We start from the raw sequence: 27406 nt of genomic DNA, 5'->3' as shown, positions 1-27406 counted from the left end.
TAAGCCTCTGTTAGAGAGCACCATCAGCATCAGGTTGGACCATTCGTGAGCACTACCTTCAGTCAGTGTAAGCCTCCAAAACTGAGCACCTCTAGTAAAGGATGGGAATTCTATAGGAGTGTGTACCATTGACATTAATAGTCTGGATCAGCCTTTAAGAGGAAGCACCATCTAGTCATAAGTCTCTTGCAAAGAGCATTGCAATCAACAGTTAGGAGCTATAGATATAATTTCTAGTTCAAAAGCCAGGTACATTTGTGATGCATCTGCCAACATTAGCAACATCAGATATGGAACAAGAAGAATTTCAATCAAGAATTAGAGTTTTGTAACATTTGTGAAGTTGAAATAAAAAATGCTTCTACTCAAGTTCATGGGATTTAGCTCCAAGAAAATCAAGTTTAGATGTAGACAATGCAACAGCAGTCACCAACATTGCACTAGTTCATTACGTACTTAATGCAACAACTGATACACTGTTAGATATGCTTATGCTAAGTCATCTCATGAGAATAATAATTTTCATGGAGAAAAATGTTGCTACAAATATTGACATTCCAACCTTTGCTAGCAAAGGCAACTGCATTCACTGCAAATTCGCAAATCAATTAGTTGCAAAAGAACCATCCAACATTGTGTGTCACCCAAATTATCATTCTTCAATGATGGAAATCTCCAGTGATACCAACAGTCATTGACAATCGAAAGTATGCAGTGCATCATCATGCAAAACATGGTGACAAGTCAGTGAATGTAATGAGCTATGGCCTTCCCTTAATAGTTTTAACCATTCTCCATGGGGCAAGGGGGCAGGGAACGAATGTGCTCAACTCACTAACCCCACAATATGATCAGCACACTCAATTGACCCTACAAAGGTCCTATATCAACACTTTTGACTTACGTGAACACTTGTGTGAGAACTCTTGATATCCGAAGCTTCCAAATAGTTTATCAAACATGATTTGAATAAAACGTAGCCATTCTTGTGGAGAAAACTGAATTCAATATAATCTTCAATTAGTACTAGACTTTAGCTCCGATTCAAAAGCTTTCTTCAGGTAATCTGTATATACAGGACACCACTGAAGTAGTGCCATGTGTTTGAGCTTGTTATTTACAGAACTATCCCTCAGTGGTTTTAATTGAAATAAACCATGTCAGACTCTGCAACTAACAGATGAAATCCTACACAAAAATACAATTCCTAGGCCATCAAGTAATCCCCCCTTTGCCCGTGTGTGTGATGCTGGAATAGCAAAATAGATAAGAGTGTCAGAGGGAACTTATTGCCACAAATTTTATATGCTTACTAGAGGCCTTCCATATTCATGCAGGAAAGTCCTTCCAAATTGATGCCCTGAAAGACTCCTGTTATTTGCATTTTAAAAAAATCATTACCTTTTATGTTGCCTTTGGCCTAGGATCTTTCCCAAACCCCATAAGAGTATGGGTAAGCAGCATGTTTCCTCTGCGCACTTTCTCAATAAATCGGCCAGCTAAAGGCACCCTGACACTGTCCCTATTCCATAAAGGTTGCTTATCCCATCTGAAAAAAACATATTTAGGTCATTTCAAAATAATTCCTGGAGGCACGTTTGCTAACTCAATAAGCTACCCTTTTCACCAACATTATCATATTGATGAATACAGGTTTTAAAATTCCTTCAACCTTGTATCATAAAGCAATAAAATCTTCACTTCTAAGAAAACCAAAGAATGTCCACACTCACATGGTAATTGCGCATTTTTCGTTTAAAATATCCAAAGTCTAAACTGGAAGATCCCTACATTCAAGGTTAAACTGATGCAAGGGAAAAAGGAGAGCCGCCCCTTGGAGGCAAAACCTTAACACTGCAATAGCAGATGTCACAAAGATCAAGTAGCTGAATTGATTTCTGCGGTCACGGATGTTGAAAGATCATGGTAAGGCAGGCTGACATCCTTTTTATGGAACCGCATTCAGAATGGAAGAGCCAACTCAACCAATGAATTTTCAGGGCGTACGAGGGCTCTGTTAGTCGCGATCGCTCAGATGGTGCTATCCAGGACAGGTTGAAGTTGAAAATCAGTTGTACAATAAGCTGAACCTCCCACCTCACAAAATTTCTGTTGAAAAAGACTGAATGAGTAGACATGGACAAATAGGTTCATATCCAAATCTTCTTAATAGCTAAGAAAAGAGTCAAGGCACACTACCCTGCTCAATTGTGTGCATATTGATAACAACATGCCCAGAATTCCATCAGCAGCATGAAAAGAAAAGAGTAGGAAGACCAACTAGCAGAAGCTTACCTACCTTCTCAGTAACTGATGCATTCCATGAGAAAACTATCTAGGGAGAGTTGGCTTTCAGGCCAGGTCACAGCTAGGTGTAAATTAATTTCTCTCGGAAACCATCATGTGTGGCAATGTTTTGATTGACTTTCAACTTAATAAGAATGATGATGAACAATTTCTGAGATCCCATTTCTAGAATCCTTCTGGATGATCTAACAATGAATAGCCCAAAATAAAAATGCATTCTTGTTAGTTAATCTACACCTTCTTCTAAAGCCTTCTAATATGATTCTCCCCAAAGATAGGCAAATTTCATTAATTTCTCTAGTACAGCCTACAAAAGGCATCTTCATAGAGATTTCCTGGGTAGGAACATTTTCTTCAAATAAGCATCTCACAACCAGCCCAGTTGGTGGAGCACTACCCACTTCCGCACCCTAAGGAGCTGCAAGATATTCATTCACACACATGAGCTCATGTGTAGTATGCATAGGCATAGGCATGCACACACGTCTGTCTGCCACTGTGCTTGCCAAAACAATAATTTCTAATGATTAGGGCCCTCTCCAAAATAAATCTAGCACGTGATTTTTAACTTTTCATGTCATTCAACATTACCAAAGGAGATTTGGAACGTATCAGATTGTCTATGCCACCATATACAGCACAAGTAACTTTCACTTTGGAACCTTTCAACAATAAATGAAATCTGCCTGCAAAATAAGTTGTGAAGTTTCTAACAGTAGCATTTCACCAAATATAGACCATAAGGTTAAACCAATTGTAGAGACTGCATCATTCAACTCAATCCTACCCGTGTGGGAAAGAGGTCTCAATATAATAGATCCAAATTTGCAAGAGAAGAACTTTACTATGCAAGATTGTGGTCAGGGGACTCTTGTCAGGACAAGAAGTGAAACATTCACTTTCTTGATCTCACTCTTTCCGTCGATTCACGAGCTAATTCACAGGCGCTGGCATCCGTATTTCCTCCCAGCCACTCTCATGGATTGCATGCACACAAAGATACGTAACGTAATTCAATTTCGTTTCATGCATATCCACAAGCCCACAACTCCCTAGATGGTTCCCTCCTGCCACATGTCATCATTATAGACCTTTAGCTTGGTACACCATTTACCCCTCTCTTGGGGCACAATTAAAACATTTGCCCCTTGGCATTCTTACACATTTAGGTGCACCTAGGCCTGAGCACTTAGAACCACCTAGTCGATGCCAATACACCCTCACCTAGGACCTTGGCAGTTACTTCCCTCAACCATTTTATTTTACGCATATAAAATATTACAAAAGTCGGTCATCTAAGGGAAAATGCCCACCGATCTTTCCGAGGTCATGCTATCTCGGCTAGAGCATAACATTCCTTCCCTCTTCAAGCATCAGCGTCCTCAATGATGAAATCTGGGAATACTCTCCGTAACTGGTATACGGATTCCCAGGTAGCTTCTGATAGAGGTAGACCATGCCATGAAACCAACACCGTGGGTATCTTCCGATTCCGCACTTACATTGTTCCTCGGTCCAGGATTCTTGTTGGTTTGCGTCTTGCACTATCCTCTATCTCCTGAAACAAAACAACACCTTCGATTAGTGAGTCACCTGAATGCAAAAATTTCTTTAAACGAGAAACATGAAACACTGGGTGCACCTTACAACCCTGTGGCAATTCTAATTTATAGGCTACCTTGCCTATTCTTTTTAGAATTAACCATGGCCCACAATATCGAGGTGATAACTTAGCACACTCTCCTGCAGTCAATGACTTGGAGTGCGAAGGAACTCTGAGAAAAACTTTTTCTCCTTCCTTAAATTCTCTAGTGGATTGGTTTACATCCGCATACGCCTTAGCTCTATCCATAGCTTGGCGGATGTTAGCTCTCGCAAGTGCTAGCATCTCCCGCATCTGAACCACAAAGTTCGCGGCACTAGGCACTTTCTGAGGTATTCCAACTATAGTTGGATTGCTGGCCTATAACCATAGTTCAGCTCAAACGAACTGAACTCTGTAGAGGAATGTTTCCTATCATTGTAGGCAAACTCTAACAATGGCAACCACTTGTCCCATGTATGTTTCCTCAATGACACATGCTCTAAGCATATCCTCTAAAATTTGGTTGATTCTTTCTGTCTGACCATCCGTTTCTCGATGATCCCCACTACTCATTTCCAACTCAGTCCTTAGTGTTTCAAATACCGCAGTCCAAAAATGACCGGTAAATTTGACATCTCTGTCTGACACTATGGATTTGGGTAATCCATGCAAACGAAATATATGTCTAATAAACAAATCCGCCACTTGCGGGACACTAACAGATTCTCTAGTTGGAATGAAGTGAGCCATCTTGGTAAGACGATCAACCACCACAAGGATAGAATCATATCCACCTTGTGTCGTAGGCAACTCTACAATAAAGTCCATGGAAATGCTCTCCCACTTACTTAGTGGTATCTCTAAGGGCTACAAAAGTCGGGGTGGCTTCACCCGCTCTGCCTTACTTACCTGACACGAAAAACAACGTGTCACATATTCATGAATATGCTTTTTCATCTTTGGCCAAAAGAAATCTCGCTTCACGAGATAATATGTCTTCTCGACTCTTGGATGTCCCGCACATGGGCTATCATGGCATTATCGAATGACTCTCTGCCTGAGATCATTCTAATTAGGTACTACTACCTTGCCATTTCTTTTCAGCATACCATCCCTTATGGCATATCTTGCATAAGTTTGGCCTTTTCTGGATGCGAAGTCATCCTTTTCCCCGGGTTTTAACATATGAGCCTTAGGTCATAGGCTCTGGACAACAAACTCGTCCACCTTTTGAGTTTCTCTAATCTCGACCATTAGAGCACTCTTTAACACCGTGAAACTCATGTTATGCATAATGTGTGACAACGCATCAGCAACTTTACTATCCTTCCCTCTTCGGTACCGAATCGTCAAATTAAACTCCTGCATGAGTTCTGCCCACCTAGCTTGGCGGCCTCTCAAGTCAGGTTGTTTATAAAAATGTTTCAGAGTATCATGATCAACATCCACATAAAACTCTGATCCATACAAATAATGTCTCCATGTTTTCAAAGCATGGACAACAGCATACAACTCTAATTCATGAGTTGGCCAATTTCGTTGAGAGGGAGAAAGCTTCTTGCTTTCAAAGGCTACTGACCTTCCCTCTTGGAGGAGAACTGCTCCTACCGCAATGCCACTTGCATCGGTTTCCAGGAGCTTTCAAAGGCTACTGACCTTCTCTCTTGGAGGAGAACTGCTCCTACCGCAATGCCACTTGCATCGGTTTCCAGGAACAATAGTTTATGGGGATCAACTATTTTTAACACCGTTCCTGTGACCACATCTTGTTTTATGGTGTTAAAACTTTCATGTTGATTCTGTCCCCGTATAAAAGGTACTTTATCTGAGGTCAGATCAGTCAATGGCGATACTATTTCAGAATATCCTTTGATATGCCTTCGATAAAATTGAACAAATCCCAAGAATGATCGCAAAGCGGTCAAACTCTGAGGGATTGGCCAAGTCAGTATCGCAGCCACTTTCTTTGGATCCATTTCTACCCCCTCTGGAGTAATTAGGAATCCTAAATATTCAAGTCTAACCATACACAGTATAGTTTTCTTCTTATTTACATACAGACTGGCTTTCCTCAAAGTACTGAACACTATTCTTAAGTGTTCGTGATGCTCAGTAATACTTTTACTGAATACCAGAATATCGTCAATAAAATGTACTACAAACTTTCCGATATACGGACGTAGTAAATCGTTTATAAGCATGACGAATGTAGCTGGAGCATTGGTAAGTCCAAAGGGCATTACCAAAAACTCATAATGTCCAAACCTGCTTCTAAAAGCGGTTTTATGCACAACCTCGGCTCTAATACGGATCTGATGGTAGCCACACTTAAGATCTATCTTACTGAAAATTACGGCCCCATGTAATGCATCTAGCAAATCATCGATCCGAGCCATCGGATACTTGAGCTTAATAGTGATATTATTCAATGCTCTGTAATCTATACAAAGACAAAAAGTATCATCTTTCTTCCTCTTTAATATCACTGGGGAAGCAAAAGGTGAAAAACTGGATTGAATCTGTCCCAGCTTGAGGTATTCTTCCAGTTGTCTTCGCACCTCAGCTTCTTCTGTAAAACTCAATCTATAGAGAGGTCTATTTACAGGTTCTGCCCTCGGGATAAGCTCAATTTTATGCTGAACATTCCGCTCTGGAGGTAACTCATCCCTAAAACAATCAGAGAACTTCTCCAATATCTCTTTAGCTAACTCGGCCATTTTTCCATCTTGGGTAGCCTCAGTGCTAGCCGATGCATCATCTATCGACTCTACCGATGCTATACACACAGACACAGAAACTCTTTCAGAGTCTTCCGAATTTCCATGGTTGAAATCAATGGTCCTCGAGGTAAATCCTTTTCACCTCGCAAAACATATTCTACCCCGTTCATCTTGAACTGGTAAATATGCTTTTTCCAATCAATGGCTGGATTTTTTCAAAAATGCCAAGCCATGCCCAGGGCTATATCTGCGTGAGCAAGCCTGGTCAACTCAAAGTCCAGCTTCTCAACATAGTCTTGTATTCGAAGTTCCAACTGGGTAACTCTCTGGTCCCATACTTCAGTTGAACTTCCGTCCACCATCTTGACCGTATAAGCATAGTCAGACGTTTTCAACTTGAGCCTCTTAATAAGCTTCGAGTTAATTACATTGTGCGTTGACGCTGAGTCAAACAACACAATCACATCATGATTGGCTACTTGGCCTTTCATTTTAATCAACTCGGGCTCATCGAACACCGTATACCCCGTTGCTGCAGGCTTTGAAAGGATGTTAGCGGGTGCACCGCTTACTAACTTAGTAACAGACACACTTAACAACACAGGTACTAACCTCTGAGAAGGTCTCACCAATTGCATCTGCATATGTTTCGCATTGGGACTCTCCTGCATTTCCACGTCGCATTCAGATATTATTATATTGGCCGTACGACGGTCTTTGTTTAGTGGACAATCTTTCCACTGATGTCGCTGAAGGCACCCGAAGCACAATCTTTCTTTTCTAGCTTTTTCTTTTTGCTCAGGGGTCAACGAGGACTTTGACCAAGCTCGGGCTGCCATTGGAGTTACTTTTCTTTTCACCCCAGCGGTGGTACTTGTCTTTGTTTGTCCCTCAACCGGCTTCACCTGCTTTGTTTGGCCACTTGGCTGCGAGACACTTGTCTTCGAAGTCCATTTCCTCTGAAATTCCCCTTTTCTCGGGTACTCATGCTGAGTCCCTGCCTGCACAAACCCACTAGGTCTGCCTCTGGCATCCTCATAGTTCAGGGCTACTGCAATAGATTCATCTAATGTAGTCACATATTTAGCCCAAACTTCCATCTTAATCTTGTCGTTCAGTCCATAGATATAGTCTTTCAACTGAACCGACATAGGGAGAGGGTCTGTTATTTTCATAACACATTCCCTGAACTTGTCAGTGCACTCTGCCACCGACAAATTCCTCTGGCGAAGGCTTCTGTAAGCATCCCAAGCTCGGGACTCTTCGTCAGGTGGAAGAAAGTGCTTCTTAAATTTAGTCTTAAACTCTTCCCAGGTGGTAGGGGCAACTTGATCTTTCTGTTGTTTTATCCACCACCTATCCGCTGCCTCAATAAACAGCTGAGTGGTCTCGCGGATTTTCTTTAGATCAGATTTGATTTCATAAATGGCGAAGGCTTCTTCCCACTTGTGTAACCAAACCTCGATCACATCAGAACTGCGCTCGGTCATCTGACCAGCGTACTTTTCCGGTCTATAGTTGGCAATATTAGGTACCTTGACCTTCGCACGTTCTGATGAGTGTATACTGGGCTCTGGCTCTACTGGAGCTTTGCCCTTTTCATTTCTAGATGGTCTAGCCGACAAGGCTTGCACCATCTCTCTAATTTCATTTTGACCAGCGTTCACTTGAAGCTGCTGGTTCATGATCTCTTATAAGGCATCTTCTAATACAGAAATCCTACCCACCAGAGTAGGTGTTGTGTGATGGGACACTTGTTGCGTAGATCGTGCTCTAGATTCACCAGGATTTACCCTGGAATCTTGTCCTTCTGCCTCCATTGTTTCAAAAGGGAAAATAGATTTTATTTTATTTTTTTTTAATAACTTCTTTCCGTACGTCAAAACCCCCAAAAGTATATCACACTTCAAATTCCCCTTCGCTATACAGGAATAAATAGGCTGCAAACTGAAAATTTGTATAGAAGGGAAAAAAGATACTCTCTGGAAGCTCCACGTAACCTTGAGAAGATACTCCCCCTCAACCAGTCCAATATTTGCAGATACGTGAGAATCGAAATTTTGCGCCACTCCCCTGTCTCTCAGACTTCATAGTTGTTATTTGAACCCATGTAGTTGACTGAATATCAGAAAGCTACTGTTCTGCAGGTAATCGTATTCCAAGAACCTCGCCAGATATACGTTTCTCCAGCTAGAGCGGTGCACGTCACCGTACCCACGCTCACGGGCTATTTGCATGACCACAACTGCTAGATAGCCCGTCGACCGAACCAAATCCGCTTCTCTCTTTCAGAATCAGCCTGACCTACATCCCAGATGTGCAACCTTCCACGCATCTTCGTCGAGCCACCACGTAGCCATGAGCTGCCTACGCGTCGCCCATCGCCATTCACAACAGGCGCTGAAGCTATCGGGTCGTCAAACTTTGGAACAGTAGGCGGAGATACTTTGATTGTCTACAGCTCTCTGCGCTCACATCCCTGCAGCCAGACCCAAACCGACAGCTTCACCAACGCCATGACTATGCCATCAACACCGAGCGGTGGTTCTCCAAACGCAAGCCCGCACGAACTGAGCCACCTAAAACAGCTAGGAGGCTCTCGTCGCCAAGAGCCCGTCAAAGCCCGTCAATGCCCATCGCCGCCCATCGTCAGCCTACCCCGTTGATTTCCGTCACACGTCTTCATACGCAATCCCCTCGTCCAACCTAAAAGCTCTGATACCAAATGAAACATTCACTTTCCTGATCTCACTCTTTCCGTCGATTCACGAGCTAATTCACAGGCGCTGGCATCCGTATTTTCTCCCAGCCACTCTCATGGATTGCATGCACACAAAGATACGTAATTCGATTTCGTTTCATGCATACCCACAAGCCCACAACTCCCTAGATGGTTCCCTCCTGCCACATGTCATCATTTTAGACCTTTAGCTTGGTACACCATTTACCCCTCTCTTGGGGCACACTTAAAACATTTGCCCCTTGGCATTCTTACACATTTAGGTGCACCTAGACTTGAGCACTCAGAACCACCTAGTCGATGCCAATACACCCTCACCTAGGACCTTGGCAGTTACTTCCCTTGACCATTTTATTTACGCACATAAAATATTACAAAAGTCGGTCATCTAAGGGAAAATGCCCACCGATCTTTCCGAGGTCATGCTATCTCGGCTAGAGCATAACAAGAAGCTTGGGAGGATTTCTTCATTATATGCATACAATCTTGCACTCCTTCCACGGGTGGAGGTTGGATGAATAGTGCCAGGTGGATGTTTACCTCAGCCCATCTCAGGACTCCTTCCTCCCATTTCATGGATGCTATACTAAAAGCTTGGACCAGATTCAAGAGCACTAGTCATGTGGGAGACTTTGGCTCTATAGAGGTATCTTCATAAAAGATTTGTAGTGGGACCTCGGGGAGTGGAAATGGATTGATGTAGGGCGTCGAGATAAGATCCTCTTCTTCTTTCAATACACAGTTAGTAATGCCAAGAGATTTTAGCTCAGTCTTAGAGGTTGGAAGCCCACAAGAGCTTCTTATTGGGAATTTTCAGATTTCTATTGATTTGCAAAAATCCTTTTAGAAAAGACTCTAGAAATCCCTCCGGAATAGAAAAATCACTCATTTCTTTTGGCTCTCAATTCATGGAGAGATCGTCCCACTGGAGGTCCAAGTTAAGGGCAGATTCCACATGTATTCGTTACCTTTTTGCTGATGAGTCATCTGCAAGGGAATTGCTAGACTATTGAGCAGCTTTATGCACTCACCTTTTTTCATGACCTAGGACTCAGTAGCTTGGCTCTCTCTTTCGGGGCCTCAAGTGTTTTAAGACTCTTGTTGGGCTCTTTCGGTTCAACGACATTTGAGTCATGTTCTCCGGATGAAGTTCCTGGCTCTCCATATAGACCTGCACATGCCTCTGTGGACACTTCATGGGAGATTCTAGCGAGCATGTCAGTGTGGCATATTTGGAAATTCAAATGTATAGAGGCTTTGGAACGTTCCCTACTCCATCTGCATACACATTGGCCATTATTTGCACAGATATGGTACACGCCTTAGTGGCCATTTAGGGGAGTATGCAGGGGGTCTTCAGGGGCAGCCTCTACCAAGAAGACTATCTTCCTCCAGAATTGGAGCACCCCTCCAAGTTGAGGTGGCATTTTTACCCTCAACCTTGGATTTTGTCTAGCTCTCTAGCCGCTCTCAACTTTATATTTTTCTCTTGTAGGAGTTTGATTTTGCCTTATTATTCTTCTCCGAGTTTCTTTCATATTTGATAGAAGCTTCTCTTTGAAAAAAAATAAAACGAAGTCATCTTGGTAAGGGATTCCTTAGTAGAATTTTTTTCTTAAAATTGTCATCTCATAGGCCGCCCAACTAGTAGGGCATTACCCACCCTTGCACCCTAAAGACGGGGGAGAGATAAGGTGACAAGTTTACCCTAGTTAATATCAAAGAAACACTAGGAATGATTGCCCAAGGTGGTCGTTGGCTATACTTTGTCTATAAATCCTAACCTCTAGAAACATCAAAGTATGCGTTATTTTTTAATCTATGCATGTATCAAAGATCTCGAATGACTAGGGCAAATGTCTCACCCATCATAATTTCCTCAAGCTCTCAACCATGACAATACTTTAAATCCATTCTTTGGTAATTCGTATTACTCCCAGCCTTAGCTTTAGGCTGGTCCTGTGGCTTTCCTTGTCCTTACACAAGCTGCTTTTGTGCAGGAGGCTTGTCAGGACACTGGGCAGCCATATGCCCTTCTCTCTTGGACCAAAAGCATTTACCTTCTTTGCAGAATTCTCCCATCTATTGAAGATTGTCTTCCCCCACTAAAGAGGTATTGCACCCCTCATCTTATTATTCCCAAGATCATTCTTTTAAGTATGGTATGAAGCTTATGGATAATGTAAAGAAAGACTCATACCCACTCCATGTTATATGTGCCGCTTTAAATCGTATGAGCTGATTACTTTGGAATTAACTATGAGACCAATCTTTGATAGAACCATGGATCATATAAATTCCAAGTGTGTATTCCTCACATCCATGAAAATAATTCCATAATCCTTTGCAATGGCAAAAGTGAAAGTCCATAATCTTGACAAGATAGATTATTCCTCTGGCTCCGTAATAGAAACAATATAACTGGGATGTCATAACTGAAATCCTCCAAAACTGAGATAGTACAACTCATAACATATAACTGTGTGATCATGGAATAGAAACCATGTATATGATTGTCAAGAACGACTTTGAGATCTCATGAACCTTGTGAACACCTCACCCTTGAGGTCTGGCCTTGAAGTTCCCTTCTGCTTTCTCACAAATTGCCAGATCTACTTCTCAAGCCATGCTTAAATTTACATAAATATGCACAGTTCCTGAAACAATCAGAGAAACAACACACTTCTCTCCTTGTATTAATCAAAATTATATAAATAAGCATACAGATACTAAAGGGCAGTGAACAGATAATAGCCACCGAATACCTAATTTCCAGCTATTTATAGAATAATCACAAGCAACCAACCTTGGCTGTTCCTGGCACACTGAAGGTTATCTACAGCAAGGCAAAATCTTTTGAAGGTTCTGAGGCCTCTATTGGGCTTCAGGGAAGAAAGCGACTATAAAAGAGAACTGTGGGGACGCCCAAAAGGAACTAGGATTAGTCCAAGAACTAGGAATGCATGCATTTCGCTAACCTTCAATGGGTTGAAGTGTTTGGCAAACCGTGTGAGGACTTGGAAGAGTGTAAACAGGCTCGCAAATGATGGAGCAAGTGCCAAAAAGCAAGTTCCACAAGGCCAAAAAGCACCAAGAAGATGGCGCCATTAAAAAAGACTCCACAGGGTTCTAGAAAAGGCTTTAAAAATGGCTGCACGTGGGCAAAAAGCAAGAAAGTCTATTTTTATAAAAAGTAGCAATAAAAAGGGTCTAGCTTTTCCTAGCCCAAGTCTATAAAAGAAGGGCCTCAGGGCTCCTAGATCATTCAAGAGTTGTACTCAGCCTAATGCTCTTTTATGAGCCAGTTGTACAAAGCTTATTCTATTGCAATGAGCCTTAGTGTGTGTGTTCTCTCTGCTTTCTCCCCCTCTCTCAGTTTGTTTTGTTTCCCAAAAGAAATATGTATTGTTCCCTGTCAGATGAAGCTATCAGATGCTATTTTTCCCGATTATCTATGAAATTTGAAATCTATCTTGGTGATTATCTGCTGTGAATTGAGGTTCCAGGCTGCGTTTCTACCAAAAGTGATTCGTTTTTAAGGTTTTTGGGCTGATTACCAATTCGTTTTAGGGGCTGATTACCAGTTCATTCTAGGGTTTCTAGATGATTATAGTGGTATCAAAGCTCAGCCTTGCCACTTTCCTTGGTGGCAACGATCCAAAGAGCTACATGATTGAGGAGAGACATCGGCGAATCATAAAAGACAACAGATTTGTAGCACGAAAGAGAGTTTTCAACGCCAAGATCCAGACAAGGATTGTAATTTGATCGCAATTTAGATACGTCTCTTCAGCCTTGTCACAGTGTTTCAAATTTGTGAACACAGCACAAGTGTTTTGATCTACAACAACCAGTCCTTGAATTTTGGTGAATCTCAGCATGGGCAACTCAGCCATGTTTGCTGCTATGCCACATAAAATTTCAAGTTCAAAACAGCCCTACACCCTAGTGAGATGATTCAGCTTAGTTTGTTGTTCCAAAACAGCAAATTGTTTTGCTGATTTACTGCAAAAATAGTTCAAGATCTTGAAGTCATCTAAAGTGCAATTCAGTCTTGGTGGTTTTCTTCTCAACAATCCAATGTTTTTCCAATCAATCTAGCTACCAAATAGCTTGGGCTTATCTCCCAAGCACATCACGACTTTAGAACATGGAAGCTTAGTCACCAAACAACCCAGCCATATAGGTCTTATAGAGACATATGATAATCTTGATGAAGAATTTATAGGAATCAGAAACCCAAGAATCACAAAAAATTACAAGCATGATCAAAGGATCAAATACATGTGGAAACACCTTACTAAAAAAAATTTGCTAGTAAAGGCTATGTAAATTTGATTTAATAGTTGAGCATTGAACATTGTGTGTCGTTTTCCTTGTTTATTTCAGGGAAATAAGAGTAATAGTAATACACACTTGGTTTGATATTTATCAAAGTTATACTTCCAAGGATTTTGGAAGAATTCCTTGATAGAAACCCAAGTATTGGCCACCACCAGCATAAATGGCAAGAGTTGGGGCCTATGAAAGGCAAAGCCGTCAACTCCACAGGAAACAAGAGCATGGATTTGCCAAGAAAAAAAAAGGGGTCTGAATGGGGTCTGGATTTGCCAGGAAAAGAAGGGCGTATGGCTGCCCAGTGCTCTTAAAGAGTAGGAAACGCTAAGAAAAAGAAGGGCGTATGCAAGCCCAGTGCTCTTAAAGAGTAGGAAACACCAAGAAAAAGAAGGGGCCTATTGCAGCCCAATTCTCTTAAAGAGTAGAAAATGCCAAAGAAAAACAAGAATCTCCATGCCCAAAGTGTGTGCTTTAGATGCAAGGAAAGAAGAACGTGTGGCTGCCAAGTGCTCTCGAAGGCCATTCGGCCAAAAGAAGTAGAGAATGCCACAAGATCGATAGGAAGTTATCAAATTCCAAGAGCCACCTAAAGTGGAAGAGATAAAGGAGATCCTCCAACTAGAACATACTGCATAGTGCACAGAGAAGAAAAGCACCCAGAGGCAAGTTTATTTGTAGGTATCTTGCCAAGTACCAGAACTATTAGGCAATTGATGCCAAGAGAGGAGGTATCCTCAAGTTATGGGTGTATCAAGAAGCTTTTTAGTTGAGGACCACTGATTAGAAGCCGAGGGGATGTCACCAATTGGTATTTCTCCCAAGAAATAAAGGGGAGTCTTTACTAAATTGACTCCGGTCAAAGAAAGTTGACTTTGGTTAACTAAAATAACTTTTGTTGTTTTAAATTTTGCTTTGCATTGATCAAAGAGAACTGTGGGAGTGCCCACAAGGGACTATGATTAGTCTAAGAACTTCCCACCATTTCCCGCCTTCCCCCCACCTCATCTCCTCCCCCGCCGTTTCTCCACCTCACCTCGCCCCCTCTTCACCTCCTTCCCCGCCATTCTCCCTCCCCTGTCTCCTCCCTACCCGCTTCCCTCTCCTTCCGCTTGCGCCTTCTCCCTCCCCGCCTCTTCCTCCTTGCCTCCCTCCCACCTCTTCTTGCTCCCCCGCCTTGTCCTTTCCGCCCTACCTATTGCGTTGGTCTGTGGCCTATGGGTGGTGCTTCAAAGCTGCCTACAAGGCCCCATGTACCTTGGAGCAGCAACCTACTCTTGATGCTGCCTTACTGAGCACCCCGCGCTGCTCATAGCCCATCTGTGGGCATTACCTTCCCAGGAAGCATGTTGAGCCCTTTTTTCCTTGTCCAAAGGACCTCTTCGCAGCCTTTCATTCCTCTCCAGCCTTGGGGTGTTCGAGTTGGGGTCGCAGAGGCTTCTTGAGGTGCTTCTTTCTTCAAGGGCTCTCACTAGCTTCTTTTTTGCTTTTTCCTACTTCGCAGCAAGAGTTTTTGTGCTTGTTCGAAGAAAGAAAATCTCGGTGGTGACCCTTGGTCTGGCCAGAGGGGCTCTATGGCAGCACCCTCGAATCCCGCAGCCGTTAAGGTCATTCTTTCTCTAGCCGACAAGCAACAAGTGCAGCAAGCAATTCAGTCCCTCCAGGACAAAGGCGGTCATGGGCAGAATTGTGGGCCATCTACTTCGTAGCAACCTCCTTCGCAGCAATGGCGTGGTAAGTGCACTGCTTTCCATGAGGCACAAGGCTCACACTTTATGCACAGTGAGTTCCAAACTCATTTCACAGATGGTAACCTTGATGAGCAGTCTGATCTGCATCGACACCTCCAGCACAAATCCTTCCCTAGTTACATCTTGAATATTGATGCTATTTCCCCGCAGGCAATGAAGGATATTCTTAAGATCTTTTATGGGCACATGATGTCATTGGTCACTATTTACAGGTGAAACCCCCGAGATGCAACTATCAAAACCACAAAAGGTTTCACTAGCGTAATTGCCAATTGGTGGAGGTTTCTTTTAGATGAGTCCAAAGAGAAAATCTTTGCAAGCGTTGATGCTAATCATCAAGCCAATGCTCCTGACTCCCTCATCGCGGCTATGTCTAACCAGTTTCTCCCTACTTTCATTGACGACCGTGCTCAGGCAACTAATAAGTTTTCAGCTCTCAAATTGTGTGATCTTTTCCAGCTGCAAGCTTACAATGCGCACGTGCAGTAGTTGGTTTACAGAGCATGTATTTTCTCAGACACTGCAGCAAAGCGTCATTACTTGTATAGTTTACCGCACCGTCTTGGAGAAGCAGTCATGTCAATCATTGAAGCACAGACCAAGATTGTCAACATCGACAATCGACCCACTAAAATCCACAAGACAGTTGCATATTATACTTTTGCCAATCTTTTCCAGATGGTACACGTTCATATCAGGCAGCAATGTGTAGAGTATACTCTTCACTGCAAAATCAAGAAAATAGGTATTGTTTCTCCGGCCATATGTGAATAGTTTGTTGGCCACCAAAACCTTTGTCCTTCTGGTTCTTCTTATGATAAGCCTCTTCATCGCTCCCGCTCCTCCAAGTCTCGGACTTCCAAATGTTCTTGTGGCTCTTCACGATTCTTGAAGATTAGAAAGCTCCGCTGGGTATCATTAATCCGGAGATGAAGAGCAGAGTCCTTTGGGCAAGTTGGTTGTGCGCGGCCTCACTCCAGGCGCAAGGCCTTGGAAGCTCCTCTTACAGTGAGGGCTTCTCAACAACACCCCACGCACTAGGAGGCAGCGGCGGCAGCATTCACACGGATTGGTCTTCTCAGAGGCCCCCCTTATGGGGAAGGGTTTGCCCATGATGATGAGCCTCCATAGGGTCTCGCAGAGATTAGCAGGGGGCCTCATCCGTACTCAGTCCCGTTGCAAAGAGGCATTTAAGTGTTAGCCCCTCATCTGGCACTCGAAGATCAGGGATCAAGATGGGCATATGCTCGGGCAGAGGGGACTCACATTGGATGGGTACAGTGGGACAGTGGCATGGCATGCTCCTTTGGTAGATGGAGCAGATTACCCATGGAGGCAAAGGCGAGGCGGGGAGCCTTAGTGCATATGCGGCAATGGATGAGGGAGACTGACCTAGCCATCCCTGAGTCTTGGTGGGAGGGACTTCGCGTGTGGATGGGCAACAAATGGTTGGGTCAGTTTTCTCGGACTAGGGTCCCCTTGAGGATGATGATGCAGCGAGACAACACGCGGCTTGGTTTCTTCCGTGCACGACTTGGAGGCATACTTCAGGCACTCATTGAGAGAGTGGTGGGCCGATTGGGGAAGGAGTGGCACATTGATCCTCCGAGCATCCCAGAGCAGGATGCCCCTAGATGAAGTCTCTGGCTTTCGGAGGGTAGGCCCCAGAGGGAGGCCCAGTGAGATCCAGGAGAGTGGTTTTGGCCTTCTAGTGTCAGCGTCGCTGAGCAGATGGACGAGGTGACCTTCTTTTCTTGCCCCACGAGGTCCGTTTCAGGTTTTGGACGTGTCTATGGTCCAATTTGCGGCCCAGGAAGATCTCCTACTTCTTCTGGATGACCGCCTACGGAGGCTTGTTCATTGGCCCGTGGTTGGAGCAGATGCGGGTGGAGGGGCAGTGTCACTGTTACTCTGCTGGATTTCTAGAGAAAATTCCTTGCTGCCTCTGGAGTTGTCGTAGCGCAATGAGGATTTGAATGGGAGCCCTCAGGATTATGACCCGCATGCAGAGCCTTCATAGGGACTACAGCTGGGGGATGGTGACCTGGTGGACTAAAGGAGGTCACAGTTCTAGATTGATGAGGTCTCTCCAACCTATTGGATACAAGGTCAAAGCATTTAGAGGAAAGAGCTCCATGAGGCAGTCCCTTCTAATATCCCGGATCTTCACCCCCCTCCGGAGGATAGCGTGTGGGAGGTAGTACCAGTATCACGCCGTAAAACATTTGGGTTTCTCGATGTAGTTTGGGCGAGCATTTGGTTCCACCCTCGGCTATCTTGGTCACCATCGGGCAGGATATCATCTACACATGAGAGCGTGAGACCCTAGACTCTAGGGCGACTGTCGCGAGGCGTGCACGTTGATAGCAAATGGTGTGGCCTACCTACTTCGAGCCTTCTTGGAGCTGTTCCATCCCGTTTATAGGGTTTTCACGATGTTGCAGCAGAGACAACCACCCATGGGGCATTGGATGCACATTTTCATCACTTCTGGAGGCCTTTTCGACCAAGTCTTGGAGCTGCTCTTACATTTTCTAACTGTCTTGGAATGGTTGTTGGCAGAACCGCATTCAACAGAGCCCGGATTTTAGATCTACTACAGCTTGAGCACTCCTCACCCCCAAAAGCACTCTTCTATTGGCTCATTCTTGCATCTCGGGGTTCCACTTGCTGTTTTCTCACTTGGGTTCACTCAGTTCTGCATTTTGGGGCATTTGGAGCACCACTAGACAACAGTTTTCCAAATTGAGTGCGTTGTACAGTTGGTTCTACAGTAGTGTAGAAGAAGCGTTGTAATAGGGAGAAGAGAGGGATGACAGTGAGGAATTCGCGCTCTCTCTCTCTCACTTGGCTTGCTAGGATAAGAGTTTGCTACTCAGTGAATATTTCAAGCAGAGGTGGCTTGGTTGTAACATGCTTTTCTTTAATACAAGTGTGGAGTTCACACTCTCTCTCTCTCTCATCTGGCTTGCGCTTCAGAAAGACTTTAAAGTTGGTGATTTTATTACCAAACAATGTCTCAAGGCGATCTCAAATCTCCTTAGCTATTGACTTGAAGTCCACATGATGGATGAGAGAGTCGTCCGCTAAGCAAAGACCAAGGAGGGCAATGGCCTTTGCATTTTGCTGCTTCTAGATCCTTTGGTGTTGCTGATCAAGTAATTCAACTTTGTCGTCCTCAACAACATCCCAAACATGTCCACGCATAAGGAGCAGTTGCATCTTGGTTTGCCATGTGGGAAACCTTCCCCTTTGAACTACTCCACGAGCAAAGAGATGGAAGACAATGAATTTATGATGGCAAAGACCTTGATGAAGGTGGACAGCAAGCTGAGATGAAGGACCAGCAAAGGAATGGTGGGCTGATCTTGGGCAGATATTATGATTTGAAAATGGAAGATCATCTAGCACGATTTCAATCTCTTGCTCAACAACTTTCAAGTTTGAAAAGCCCCCTGATGATCAAGATAAGATGGTTGTCCTTATGAAGAGTATGCATGGAATATCCCACTTTGAGAATACTCTACATGTCCTTCGACCTTGCCACTACCACATTTGTATGATGGCACTACTCATTGAGAAGAACCGTTCGCAATAAGGAAGCCCCTCTTGGTCTCTCCTAGTGATCAAATGGAAGACCAACAAGAATGTTATTTGCAGGTTTCGCAAGAGGAAAGGACACATTGAAGCTCATTGCTTCAAGAAGAAGGAACAAGTTCCCAGAAAAGCCTTCAATGGTGGGAGGAATTCCTAATATACTGAGTCATGTTTCAAACCCAAAGGAATGAGAATTGCTGCTATCATGGGGCAAAGTCAGAGACCAGCAAGCACTGATTTTATTTGATCCAGGGGCTACAAATAACTTTCTATTACAGGATTTAGCCCCGAGGCTGGGAATGAAGACGGAAGAGTTGGGCAGGGCTCTAGATTGACCAAATGTTCAGTGGGAACCCTGTGCCAATCACTCCCTTGATAGGAAAGCTTCACCTTCATGTACAGAGTTATGTGGATCAAGAAGACTTCTTCATTTCTCCACTGAAACATCACGATGTATTCTTGGGTATGCCTTGGTTCCATCGCAAGGCAATGAAGTTGACTCTTCCTGAGAGAGTGTTGGAGTTTGTACATAGGAGCAAAGTACATCGTGTGGTTGCTAGGAATAGAGGGGAACTATTTCCATTGTATCAAATAGTTATGTTGGAAAAGAAATAAAGTCTGCAGTTTCAGCTTACATGGTTTTTGTAAATTAGAGAGAGGTTGAAATGCATGCTGAAATAAGTAAGGCAGATCGGAATAAATTTCAGTTTCTTGAAAATTTTAAATATTTCTTTCTGATGCTTTGCCAAAGGATTACCTCCTGAAAGACCTGAGGATCATGGCATAGAACTCATTCCTGGCAGTGAGCCACCCAATAGGCCCCCATACAGAGTTAGTACAACTCAGCGAGAGGAGATTATGGCTCAGGTGCAGGACTTATTGTCCAAGGGGCTGATTCAGCCTAGTTCTTCTCCTTATTGCTCCCCTGTACTGCTGGCACATAAGAAAGATGGTTCATTCCGTATGTGCGTCGATTATCGTGCTCTAAATAAAATGACCATCAAGAATAGATTCCCTATTCCGCGCATTGATGATGTGCTAGATCAGTTAAATGGGGCTTCAGTTTTCAGCAAGATAGACTTAACGAATGGCTATCACCAAGTGAGGATACAACCTCAGGATGTGCATAAGACAGCGTTCCGCACTACTTTTGGTTGTATGAGTATCTGGTGATGCTTTTTGGATTGACTATTGCCCCAGCTACTTTCAATAGGATTGATGGATCGTATCTTCCAAAAACACTTCACTCATACCTTCTTCGATGACATTATTGTCTTTTCTAAGTCCGATAAAGAGCACAAGGAACATCTTGCTATAGTTTTTCAAGAGCTAAGAAATCACCAACAGCAAGAAGAGAAAAATCTTTCTGGAAGAGATGCATTACTCGGGGCATATAATATCCAAATATGGGATACGGATGGATCCGGCAAAGATCCAAGCCATTCAGAAATGGCCAGAGCTAAAAATTGTGCATAAAGTTCGTAGTTTCATAGGCCTGTGTTCTTATTACAGAAGATTTATCAGGCATTTTGTAGACATAGATGCTCCACTTCACGATCTTACTAAGAAAAATGCAGCTTTCAAATGGGGAATTCCACGACTACCAAACTTCAATGTGAGCTGCATTATCAATAAAGAATAATTACTGTGTTTGAGACAATTCTAGCAATGCAATAGAAAAAACAAGTAGGGTTTGATGCTTACTTCTCATAATATGTTGTAAAGATAACTCATGCCTCATTCATAGGAACATGCTTCAACCACAGAGAGGCTAACCATAGAGCCAATCTTGATAGTTTCAGATTTGTATCAGCCATCTGATGTGGATTGTGATGCTTGTGGAGAATGTGTTGGGACTGCATTGCATCAGAATGGTCATGTAGGACTATGAAAGCAGGAGACTCTGAGATGCAAAGAGATATCTGGGAATCTATGAGAAAGAGTTGCTTGCTATAATCCATGCCATCCATACATGGAAGCATTATCTTTTGGGTGCAGACTTTACAGTTAAAACAGATTACCAAAGTGTGAGATACTTTTTGACTCACACAAAACTCTCCGAGAAGGATATGAAATGGGCAAAGATGCTATCAATGTTGGGGCTGCATTGCATCAGAATGGTCATGTAGGACTATGAAAGCAAGAGACTCTGAGATGCAAAGAGATATCTGGGAATCTATGAGAAAGAGTTGCTCGCTATAATCCATGCCATCCATGCATGGAAGCATTATCTTTTGGGTGCAAACTTTACAGTTAAAACAGATTACCAACGTGTGAGATACTTTTTGACTCAGACAAAACTCTCCGAGAAGCATATGAAATGGGCAAAGATGCTATCAATGTACCATTTTCAGATTGTCCATACTCTAGGAGTTCGGAACAAAGTGGCAGATGCCTTGTCCTGAAGACCCTAGGTCAACAATGTAACTATTGCTTATCATCAAGACCTGGAAGACATGAGGGAGCAATATACTAATGATGCAGATTTTGGTGAGATTTTACAGCAAGTACAAGAGGGGCAGTCCACCAGTCCTTTGAAATCCTTTCAAAATCTCTTTCCAGTCTCTCTTGAAAATTTGTATCATCTATTTCCAATGAGAAGTATCACTTTTTCTTCCTAGATTCTGCCCACCAAAAACAAATAAGAAATTTGGAATCTTTTGATACACCTCCTCTAACCAAGGAAATGACACCAAAGCGAGAAGAAAACAAGATTTTCATGTTTCTTGAAGCAAGAAAATAATATTGCAAATGCAATTTAGGTAACAAAAAGGTCGAAACTTGCAAAAATACAAGAAAATTCTAGAAAATGTTCCAGCTTGCTACCCTACGGTTTCCACAGTACAATCTTCACGTTTTCATAGGACATTGAATCAAAGACAGCACTCACAAGTCTTCATGCCTCACCACTTTTCCATCTTTCACCTGTAAAACAAACAAGATAAGGGTTCAGAAAATATTCTCCTTCTTCAGAAAAGACTACAAAACCTTGCCTAGACATGTGCTGCCTCAATAGTAGTCAACTTCTTCTTAATGTTTCATGTGAAACCAATGAAATAGGAGGTGTCGATGCTTTGGTTGGAACCACTGTGATGGAAGGTGCATTCTAACTTCTAAACAAGCCCAATTTTCTTATAGAAAATCCCTAATACTTCTACACCCATAGGCATCCTTTCTTAGCTATTATGCACTTACTTGAAGCCCTACTCCTTGTAAATCATTTCCAATTGCTTACTCTCTTGCCATCCTAATTTCTTTATTTTTTTAAAAAGAAATATATAACAGCTTGTTCTCATCCTTCTTGATTGGAAAGTCAACAATCCTTGCTCAAGTCCATGGCAGCTTCCCAAACTTTACAAAGAATGCATTTTTATTATTAGGGTTTTCAAATGCAACAAATCATTTGTCTTTTTCTTCCCTTTCACCATTTAAAGATTGCGTACAAGGATTTGAATTTTGGCAACTTGTACTATCTATGCCAGCTATGTTTCATCTCTTACAAACACCATCTCCACCTCAGTGTGAAACATTCTTTCCATTTCATATGAAGCTACATCAAGTGATTGTATTTGCAAACATCTACAAAACCAAACGTTTGTCTCATATTTAGGCTTTAGGTGATCCATCATGCAGAGATTTAAAATATCTTATCTGCTAAAGATCTTACTTATTTCCCTAAAGAACAAGGGGGAACTGACACATTGTCAGCCCTCTATGAACCAAGGGGGAACTGACACATTGTCAGCCCTCTATGTGTGTTCATTCTGTAAAATCTTACTTTTCCCTTATCTTCTTGTATAAATATGTGGAATGTAAGGAATGTAGCCCATGGGCACTTGGAATTAAAAGTTCATTAAGACTTATTATACTGATTAATATTGTTTTAAGAAGATTGAACATGTTCTTCATTTCGTGGACGCGTCACGCATACTTTAAAGACAAGTGGAGTGTATTTGTTGAGCCATGAGCCATGCCATTTTCCAATTTGTTGTTTGCGTATTACCCAAACAATACGGATATCTTGACAATAGAACCTGCATAACTATGCACCCTTTTTGCACATTATTGCATCAATACCCATGTGGTGTGCTTTTACTAAATGTTGAAACTTGAATTTGGACCCAATGGCTCAATTAGCAACGACGACTCCCCAGATTAGGGGCCTGGTTTTGGTTTCAATTGGATGGTGTGTCTCTGCCAGATACTTAAGTTGTCAGGTCAGCATGGGCATCTCTCCCTCACAGTAGTTTGCTCTGGAGAATATCAGGAGAAGCTCCTCTTTTGGAGTTCGGCAAAACTTGATCTAGCTTCAGAGTGATCATTGTTACCTAGGTGCTGCTAGCCACGGCCTAGTTGGTTTGCTCTTGTTGATGCCACTCTAGAGAATGCATTACTCAGATCAGAAGATCTTATAAGGAAGTTTTTATGGAGTAAGCTTGACGGTTCAGTAGACACTAGAGCCAAGGTGGCTTGGGAAACTTTGATTCTCCACACCCAGAAAGGGGGCTAAATACCATTGATCTAGACTTGCACTGCACGGACTTGCTTTGCAAGGTTGTAGTTAGGACACTTCCACCAGGACAAGAATCTTGGAAGGATTTTTTCACTCGTTGCATACAGCCCTATTCTCCTTCCATGCAAGGATGGATATTACCAAGTGGATTTTTACTTCAGTGCATCTTAGGATTCCTTCCTCCCCTCTTATGGCTGCAATCTTGAAAGCTTGTTGCCGTTTCAGGAGTACTCTTTGAAGAGAGACGCCCTCTTCAATGGAAGAGATTCATAGGTAGCATGTCATGTGGAATGATAGCATACTTAAAAGCATAGTAGACCTCTTGGTTTTTCTCATTTATGTAGTGCTCCAGAGGACACAGAGGACCCGCCTCCTTTGTGGGTGCTCGGAAGGAATTCAAAAACCTTTCAGATGATCGTAAGTCACCTCAGGGAGACTGAAAAGGGAACTATGCAGATTGATGCAGCTCTATCCCGTATTGGGTACGCAGGTTACAGATGACATGCTACACTATCATCATTCGTGGCTTGAATCCTTTAATAGGGTCAAGTATCGCACTCAGGTCATAGGACTCTTACAAGGTTCAAATGGGATCCCTTGGTTTTTCATGTTCACTCTAGGGGAAGGATGTCCAGGTCCAGTATGAGGATATCCTTATGGATGTTGCCTTTGTTCCAGTCACGGTTTCGGGTCATGTGAAGCAATGATTCTTGACTTTAGCCAGTTTGGTTGCTTTTGCTTGGATTGAGTAGAGGTGAGCTCCTCTAAGATCCAAGTTCTAGTACATTTCAGCGTATTGGTTTGCATCGTGTCATTGAATACTACTTGTGCTTGTGCCCCTTTTTGTGAGACACAAAGTAAGTCTTCTAAATCCCATTCAATATGGGGGATTTTTCCCTTGCATATGAGCCCTCAAGAAATCCCCCCCCATATATTGAAAGCATTGGAAGCCCTGGCTACCTGTTCTTTTACCTCCCCATGTAAATTGATTATATTGTCTACTGCTGCTGCAATTTCACGCTTCATGGACTTGATCTGGGTGGTAACCATATCTTCAACCATGGATACCAGCTGCGGTGCAGGCACTGCTGCATTACATTTCTGAATTACTTCCTAGACACATGTTTCCCTTTACTTTCCATGTCAAGGACTTTCCTCTCCAAGGAGGAAAGTTCTTCTTTAAGCTCTTGCTGCTGTAGGAAACAAATCTGCTCTTGTGGGTCTATGCCTACTATGAGTTTGCTCCACTCTCTTTGATAGGTCATAGCATAGGGGGTGAGCGTTGGGGAAGAGGCAACAGCAGAACATGATAGTCTCTTAACGGTATCAAGATGGCAAGGGGACAACTAGCTTTTACTGTTCCAATCCATACTGGCCTGAGTTTGAAAGACCCCCTGGCTGTTTTAAACCTCTGAGCTGAGTTGGAGGATCAGCTCAAACTACGGTTGGGGAAAGGTATGGAAAGGCTGCCTATGGGGCCTGCTGAAGAAAGGACAGAGTGGATGAAATGGAGCCGTGAGCAATGAACTGAGGGCTGGAACCATGAGCTGATGAAACCTGTGCACAAAAGCTCAAGGCTCCTAGCACAGTTGCAACCAGCAATCCGAGCAAATAAAAGCTTTCACTAAAACCAAAATCTCTTTACTACAAATCTATCCAAAGACCCAATAGTCCTTCATGATATATTATATGAGTAGATTTACAAGTAAAAGTATACCGAGACATGCTATGAAGGCTAACACAAGTGGTGCTCTATGGTAGCTTGAGGCCTTGGTACTCAGGCCCATTATATTGCCTTCATAAGTAGGTCTTTTGTTTAGACTTGAAGTTGACTTTTATAAAATATAAAACTTCATAGTACATCCGTTATTTAATGGATAATTCATTAAGACTTAAATTTGAATTCCACATAAAGAAACGCTCAATAGAGATTAATTGTTTGATGTTTGACTTTATGACAACTAGTTTGCTTTTACAGTCCTCTTTACATGTTTAAGTGAAATGTTAAGTTGTCAAGATATTAATTTAGTGTAGCTTGAAAAGAAAATCATATTCTACTTTACCAAGAGGTTCTAGTGGATTTTGACACCTCAACTTGATTAATGGAGCCCATTACCTCTGTGGAAACCCCTTGCATGGCAAGTATATTCTTGGAATCCAATGTCCACCTGATAGCTGTAGGAGTTGAAAGGAGTCCAAATATGTAGTAAAAGGCAAGAGGAGGCACATTCATGAAAGAAAGATGGACAAGACTTCAAAACCTTGATGGAATAGGTCTTCAGAATCACAGTTTAATGCTATAGACATTAAAAATTTTCCAAAGCTAACGGAGATTGAGTTACTAGATAGTGATAAAATTTCCCCTCTCCATTTAATCATTGTTCCTTTGTATTGCAATGCAAATATCCTAATAGTAAACACTTCTATTGATCCCAAAAACACTAATCTACATGAATGTCAAGCGTAATATTATCTCATTGCTCCATAGTGTATGAATTATCAACCTTCTAGCTTGATTGTCTTCTGTAGTAAAACTAACACTTGCTTTTCAAATTTCTTCTCCAATTGTAGAAGATGATTCTTCAAAAAGAGAGATCCACTACCAAAATATGGTTTCATAGCTCCACTTACAAAGGTAAAAGTAATCAAAAGGGATAAGTATATAGATAAATAACAACACTCAATGCCTCTTGTTTCAATACCTCTTGTTCTTATGACTAAAAGGAATTATATCTCCAAATCTCAAGAAATGCATTAAACCATACCAAAAAAAGGTGTCCTTTGAGTAAGGCCACAATGTGAGAACGAACCCCTAAATGAAAATGGCCTTGAGCTCAAGAACCTAAAAGCAACATGTCTTTTAATTATGTCAAGAAATTAAGTAGCATGCGATTTGAAGTTTCCCTACTTTGTCTTTAGTATTTAGTGATGGTACAAAAATCATCAAATACTCTCAACAAGGCTACTCATCTTGTGAACAAACGTTATTTAAGAACAATATCCTAATATGCATGAGTTGTTATGTGTTTGTTATACACACATGTAAAGAAGTCACATACATAGCAACTAAAGCAAGGACAATGCGGACAAGTCATCCTCACAAATCAAATTTAATGCAATCAATCCATCCTCTTGATTTCAAGGGCACACTTCCAATATATATAGTCTATACATTTTATTTAAAAAAATTGTATTTTGTTCCAAAGTTACCAATGTTTTTTTTTCCAGAGAACCCCCCTTGAAAAAACAGAGTCTAAGTGGGCTGTCCTACCATCCTCACCCTCAAGAAATGATAACCTAGAATGGGCGATCATGCTCTAAACTTCGTGGAGAAAATTAGCCATAACTTCATAAAATCATTATTTTAATGCATGTAAATTTACTAAATGGTGCAAAGGACCTAAAAATTATCTAAAGCATGTCTTGTCATTTGATTTGATATGCTATATGACCTGATTCAAAGGGTCAAACAAAAGATATACGTTGCCGAAGTTTGGTCATTTTTTGCAATCAGCATAGATTTTTCCAAAAAAATTGAATGCCATGATGTATTTTGTTCCAAACCCAAACGAGTGCCTAATTTTATAACATTCATTTAAAAAAAACACTATAATTATCTTAGATCGATTGAGTTCATATTCACACTGAGTATAGAATAAAAAGATTGAAACTCAAAAATGTTTTGTTCCCAATCTTGGCTTCTCCGTTGACTAAGAGTAGAAGGCTTAATATTTTCTTAGACATCCCAAATCACTTTCTCAATAATGTTTATGTGTGCTTCTACACTGTTCAAAAACTAGAAGGATTTATGTGTTGTTCAAACATCCCAAATCACATTCTCAATTGATGCTTATGTGT

General features: G+C 42.1%; 1 protein-coding gene across 2 annotated transcripts in view; it reads right to left on the bottom strand.

The window, feature by feature from the left end:
• Window positions 1–779: 779 nt before the first annotated feature.
• LOC147888207 (Nuclear transport factor 2 (NTF2) family protein) overlaps window positions 780–27406 on the bottom strand; it is a 64205-nt gene continuing 37578 nt past the window's right edge. Inside the window, exons 6-8 of one of the 2 annotated variants that reach the window (XM_087393704.1) lie at window positions 21926–21960; window positions 1402–1549; window positions 780–1249 (exon numbers count right to left, since the gene is read on the bottom strand). In XM_087393704.1, coding sequence (XP_087249830.1) covers window positions 1405–1549; window positions 21926–21960 — 180 coding nt within the window. In that variant the 3' untranslated portion in view covers window positions 780–1249; window positions 1402–1404. The remainder of the gene's footprint in view (window positions 1250–1401; window positions 1550–21925; window positions 21961–27406) is intronic. The other variant, XM_087393703.1, reaches the window with a different exon arrangement.

Source organism: Dipteris shenzhenensis, chromosome 22 (genome assembly GCF_047967505.1).
Source record: "Dipteris shenzhenensis isolate YYH24624 ecotype China chromosome 22, Dip_SZ_1.0, whole genome shotgun sequence".
Lineage (NCBI taxonomy): Eukaryota > Viridiplantae > Streptophyta > Polypodiopsida > Gleicheniales > Dipteridaceae > Dipteris > Dipteris shenzhenensis.
This window is presented reverse-complemented; position numbering and strand designations above follow the sequence as displayed.